Source organism: Micromesistius poutassou, assembly GCF_964030765.1.
Source record: "Micromesistius poutassou genome assembly, chromosome: 23".
NCBI lineage: Eukaryota > Metazoa > Chordata > Actinopteri > Gadiformes > Gadidae > Micromesistius > Micromesistius poutassou.
The window spans coordinates 3,524,450-3,530,449 of NC_140293.1; the positions used below are offsets into that span (position 1 = coordinate 3,524,450).

The 6,000-nt window shown below is 52.1% G+C and overlaps 1 protein-coding gene across 1 annotated transcript; it reads right to left on the reverse strand.

Annotated features, from left to right (window-relative positions):
* Nucleotides 1-1,911: 1,911 nt before the first annotated feature.
* Nucleotides 1,912-5,645, reverse strand: cd248a (CD248 molecule, endosialin a). Its single transcript, XM_084487581.1, has one exon. The coding sequence runs from the start codon at nt 5,415-5,417 to the stop codon at nt 3,027-3,029; it is 2,391 nt and encodes a 796-aa protein (XP_084343707.1). The 5' UTR covers nt 5,418-5,645; the 3' UTR covers nt 1,912-3,026.
* Between the last annotated feature and the right edge of the window lie 355 nt (nt 5,646-6,000).

Consider the following 6,000-nt stretch of genomic DNA (forward strand, 5'->3'; position numbering starts at 1 on the left):
GTTGGTTTACCCAGTCTCTCAACTTTTCCACAGCTAGTCAAAGATGGGGGCGAGCAGAGATGTTATTTTCATAATTTTTTTTACGTGATCTTTAAGGAGAAAGCTGAGGTGATGCAGAGCTTCCTGCCACGATTTGTCAATTACCACCCACATGTGTCAATAGCAAACCTTGAACGTGATTACTTAGTATTTTCTATCCTCTATAAATGTGGCCAGCCTTTAGCTAAATACGCCCCGGTCTGGAGTGAAATACTCTAGGCTGGGAAATTGGTGATTCATACGATTTTGTTCTGAGAATTTAGTGTCAGTGGAATTGCATACAGATCTTGCCAATCATTTGGGTTTAACCCATTATATATATGGATCCCTGTTTTGTTTATCCCTTTATTGTTGTTGTTTATAAGTGGGTTGTAACCATGGGGGATAACAAATTGAGTGATTAGTTCAGGCCAGAGTATTACTTATGGCAAAGGAAATGCAACAGCTTTGCAGTGTCAAATGGCTTGATTCATCCCTGGTGCTACTTATTAACTTTGACCATTGCATGAATTAATGCATAATTTGACCGTTTATTTAATCTGGTTAATCCCCTTGCGATCAAAGAGCTCTACGTTTGCGTTATCGTAACCAGGATAATTAGGCCAGAACCTACTTAAGTCCACCATTTTGACAGTGCAGGACTTCAGTGCTTCAGTACAGCTTCTAGTAGGAGCCCAGACCCATGAGCAGAGTGAGGTGAGCGGTATTCTCTGTGGGAGTGACCCTGAGTGTCAACCGGGAAGGGGGAAACCACTGGTGTATAACCTCTCACCCAGTCTGAAGCTTCATTCAAGGCAATTTGCCTTGACTTCAAACTTGACTTCAAACAATTTGCCTTGACTTTTAACATTACGCTTCACAGGTAAAATTCTTATGAATCTCATTCTCACAACTTGGTGTATCTCAAGACTAAAGGCCTACGGGGACTTGACTATCAAACAATGTTCCAAAGGGTTGTAATGCAAGCAAGCAAGCAAGCCTGGGGTTTAAAAACTAAAGACCACGGGGCTGCAGAGACTGAAGACATGATTGGATGGAGGTCAGAGGAGGTGTGGGGATGCGAGGCGGGACCCTTCCTACGCTCTCCCAGATAGCCAGGACCTGGTTCTGATCCTAGCGTGCCTTAAGCCATCCTACCAGCAGGGGATGACACACAATCAGGAGAACATCGGCCAGCTCACTGCATGGGTCCTTGTTGTTAAATGTAATAATCAAAACAATTGTAAAAGCAGAATTCCCCTTCCACCAAAGGTTCAAAATAAAATGTTCCAGCTGTACAGACACCCGGCCATCATATTTTTGATGGTTTTCACAAGCAACGTTCCAATTTAATTCAGGATGTGTGTGTGTGTGTGTGTGTGTGTGTGTGTGTGTGTGTGTGTGTGTGTGTGTGTGTGTGTGTGTGTGTGTGTGTGTGTGTGTGTGTGTGTGTGTGTGTGTGTGTGTGTGTGTGTGTGTGTTAGGGTATATTCAGACTGTTGTGGGTTGATCTAATTGTCTATAGTGCTCGACTGACTGACTCACTGTCACTTTAACCTTCACTTTAACAGGCCATTAAGAGCCCCGCAAGAATGTGTCTACTTATCTAAACTTTGTGTCAAAAGTTCACTGCTAAATGCGCACCGCCCGACCACAAATGAATCACCAGCCTCCATGAAACTCTGAGCATTTTAATAAGCAATGGCTTCAAACTGGGACAGGAAAAGAAAAAAAAATACTCATCAAAAAAACATGAAATGGCATAAATAGATAATTCACCCCTTCACACAGTGGCCACGCGGTCATAGTTTGTGTCGTTCAACTGAGAAATACATTTGGATTGTCTTCACCGAAACGTTCCCATCGCTTCCCCCCCCCCACCCCCAAAACCAATCTGTGCACCAAAAGCCACAGCACCACAACCAGTGATTTAGGGTAAACCAAAAAGTAATGTGCTGTTAGTTTTTGAAGAGCTTCAAACAATGGCAAATTTATGAGAAAATGTCACGGCTAATGTGAAATCTAATGAGAAGTGGCTCCTTCTGACCCCCTCGCCCTCATTGCTCCCAACCGACATCTGCACTTTAACCCGCTTCTAGGAAAGTCAGACAGGAAAGCCGCTCGTAAATTTAACCTGGGATGGTGGAGCAAGCACTCCCTAGGAGCAACCCCCCCCCCCACCGCCCCTCAAAAAAAAAGCCCCTGTATAACACAAGGTTTGATGTGCTCCATAAAACAAAATGTACCTAATTTAACCCTGCTGACATGACACATGTTTGAATAGGTGCTACAAGTGGTAGGTGTGATACAAAACAGAAGGACAGGAGAATTACAAATACATATTTACATCGATTTTGCCAACGATGGTTTTAAAAACGATGGCTTTCCCAGCATGCAATGCACGATACACTTGTACCATAGTCGCCAGAGTGTGCGTTGTCAGTTTGGGTTGTTTCAGGGTTGTTTATAATGCTCTTAGTACCGTATGCAGTTTAATTCAGCAATCCAACACATTTCATGGCAAGAGCAATTCAACATACTGTCAATGTGTGGTTAAGGTTGAAATATGAATTGGATGTGGTTGTGTCATTTTCAAAATTATTCATACATAGTATGTTTCCAAACAATGTTCAGATGAGATATTGACTGAATGCCATTGTGGGCAGTGTTGAGTATAAACCATGATGAAATGACTGTGTAGTCTAGTGCAATCCTAAAACTATCAGATTATACCGTGCGTTCTGCATATGAAACATTGCTGGCATTGATGCCATTGATATTATTTTTTTAATAATTCAATCTGCCCACACTCTTCTGTCATAATAATTTTTCTGCAAAGTTTCCAAAGAGTGGGTAAAGTTCAGGTAAAAAGGTATGCCGTAGGCGTGTTGTGACACAGAAAACCGCTCAACCGTGTATATACACATCAGTACAATTGTTTATTGGGTCCCGTTCCCCCTCCTTGGGAGTCTCTCAACCAGAGTCTTATTAATCCACGTCTCCCCAGCCTAGACATGGGACTTGCCTGCAGCCGAGGAGCTCTGGGCGTTGGGTTTGTCGTGGGCCCCTGATATCCAGTGGTAGCAGTCAGCGGTGCTCTTACCGCGGGGCTGAATGGCACAGCGGGTGCAGTAGACCACGCCCAGGGCCACCATCACCACCACAAAGATGCAGATGGGAACCAGCAGTCCGACCAGGAGCCAGGTGCTAGTGCTCTGCTTCACCACTTCACTTTGGTCACTCTGCGCCGAATCCGAGGCGGCCTCTCCCCTCCCTGAGGTGGAGGTGGTGTGCTGGACATTGGCAAAATCGTCCTGGCCTCCTCCTGCATTGTCTTTTTCATCCTCTGACGATTTTGGCTCCTCTGAGGAATATAAAACTCTATCGCCATCTTTCTCCACCTCGCCAATATAATCTAAGGCTGGAGAGATGTTATAATCCAAGACTGGTTCTCCGTACTCCGTAGTTACTGGTTCATGACTGGCAGGAGTGAACCTGAACCAGTTCCAAGCTCCCTCGGAGATGGTGGTTGATGCGGGGGCAGTGGGGACGCTGGTGGTGGCGTCTTCCTCCTCGTCGTCATACCAGTCTGGAGTAGGGGTGGGGCTGATAGCCAGTGGTGTTGTGTGGGTGGTGGGGGCGGTCGGCTGTGTTGTGTGGGGGGTTGTGGTTGGTGGTGTGTGGGTGGGGGCGGAAGATGTCTGCTCAGGCTCTAACTCCCATAGAAAAACGTTTTGGAAGCTTTCTCCCTCTTTTTCTTCAACGTGCCCCAGGCCGTGTTCAGGCTCTGGGCTGGAGGGGTCCATTGTGACATGGAGGGGCATTCCCTCCTGTGGGGCGTTGGTAACCCATATGACATCAGAGCTTTGGACACTAGGCGGGTCAGTCAGCCAATCCAGTGAGTCGGGCCAGTCGGTCCGCAGTGCCCAGTTGAACAAATCCGGGTTCCACACGGAGTCGGGCTGTTGAGTGAACCAGGGGAAGTCGGGCGTGGCGGTGGGTCGGCCGTCCCCCACCTCCGTCTTCAGACAGGAGACGTGGTCCGGCCCGAGCTCGTAGCCCTCCTCGCAGTAGCACACGAACCCGCCCACGTAGTTCACACACATCTGCTCGCAGGTGCCCGGGATCTGGCACTCGTCCGTCTCCTGGCACTGCCGGGGGTCCTCGGGCATCACGGAGTAGCCCATGTGGCAGTGGCAGAAGTGGGAGCCCGCCGTGTTCTCGCACGTCTGCTCGCACGGGTCGTTCATGCACTCGTCCACGTCCTCGCACTCGCCGTCGTCGCCCACCCGGTAGCCCTCGCGGCAGCGGCACTCGAAGGACCCCGGCGAGTTCACGCACAGCTGCTCGCAGGGGCTCTGCAGGCACTCGTCCACGTCCAGACAGCCCTCCTCGTCCGGCGCCAGCATGTAGCCCTCGGGGCAGGCGCAGCGGTAGCGGTCCGGCAGCGGGAGGCACTCGGACTCGCAGGGCGCCCCGTGGCAGACGTCGACCTCGCAGTGCCGCCCGTCGTCCGCCAGCGCGAAGCCCTCCGAGCACTGGCAGTAGTACTGGTCGCCCGCTTCCCGGCAGAAGTGCTCGCAACCGCCGTTGTCCTGCCCGCACCAGCGCTTGGATACCGGGGCGGCGGCAGAGGAGGAGCAGAGGGGGCCTTCGCGCGACCAGCCCGCCGCCACTCCGCCCTCCTTTGACATGCACAACACAGTCTGGTCTTCCTTTGTGCCCGCCGGGCAGGGAACCGTGGCGACGGAGCCAAAGGGCAGGTGGGTGAGCATGGTGGTCAGCAGGTTGAAAGGCGTCGCGTAGAGGGTGTTGCCGCCGCCCTCGCCCGGCAGCGCCGGACACATCCCCTTATACGTGTAGCGGCAGAGGTAGCCGTCGGCGGGGATGAAGCAGGTCCCCTCCAGCCACTCAAAGTTCCCGCTGTGCTCCGGCAGGGACGAGTCGTACGCCATGACCACGCAGCGCGGCGCCGCACACGAGTCCACGGACGCCTCGGCCTCCTGCCAGTTGGTGTACTCTGTGTCCTGGTCGCCGGTGGTCCAGGTGAACCCGCGGAGGGGCCGCGACGGCTTGCACTGCCGCGGCTGCCGCTGCAGGCCGATCCACACGTGCACGGCGGCGCCCAGGTCCCTCAGATCGGCGTTGGCGAAGAGCGTGGCGATGGCGGCCGCCTCCTCGGGCCGCTTGACAGTGGCCAGGTTGCCGCCGTCCTCCTTGCAGGCCCGCCAGGCCTCCAGGAAGGTCTTGCGTTGGAAGTAGACGACATAGCAGCCATGTTCGTTGCACAAGGCGTCTCTCTCCCTCAGGTCCTGACCCCGGGGACTGGTTACTCCACCGATGGAGGACGACAGGAAGCTGACGAGAAGAGTGGCAGAGAAGAGCACGGTGGAGCCCATACTTCAGTAGCCCCCCCCTCCCCTCCTCCTCAACTTTAACAGTCCTCTTCACCAAGCTTTGGTGGTTGCAATTGTTCCTCTTCTTATTTCTTTTCTCCTTCCCTTTTTCGTCCGGAATCCGAAAGCAGTCGATTTCTCACTTCAGCCTTCTGATTGTCCACTGAATCCTTCTGCCATTTGCAATCTGTCTACCGCCGTCTCACACCCCTGGCTGCCTCTCCTCCTCTCAGCAGCGTGCTCCTCAGCCCTGCCTGGGTGAAAGAGTTGTGCGCTGGAGTTGAGTGTGTACAGATTGTCCCCAGATCTATGGGAGAGTGAGGGGGGGTGCGAGGGGAGGGGGTAAAGGAGGGGAAAGCCGGGGCTGGGAAAAGAGGGCGGGTTGGCGGGAGGTATAGCGAGAGGAGAAGGGTGGGAGGGAGGGAGAGGAGCAGGGAGTTTAAGGGAAGGAATTGTATGTTTTTTTGAGAAGGGAGGCGGGGATGACGATGTGAATATCGGGGCTGGGGGGGGAAGGGTGTTTGGATTATTCTTTTTTCAGAGCATGTTGCATGGTTTTCATAAAGCCGTTTATGGACATGGTTTA

Excerpts from the sequence above, each read along its gene's own strand:
- cd248a (XM_084487581.1), bottom strand. The coding sequence starts at position 5,417 with ATGGGCTCCACCGTGCTCTTCTCTGCCACTCTTCTCGTCAGCTTCCTG.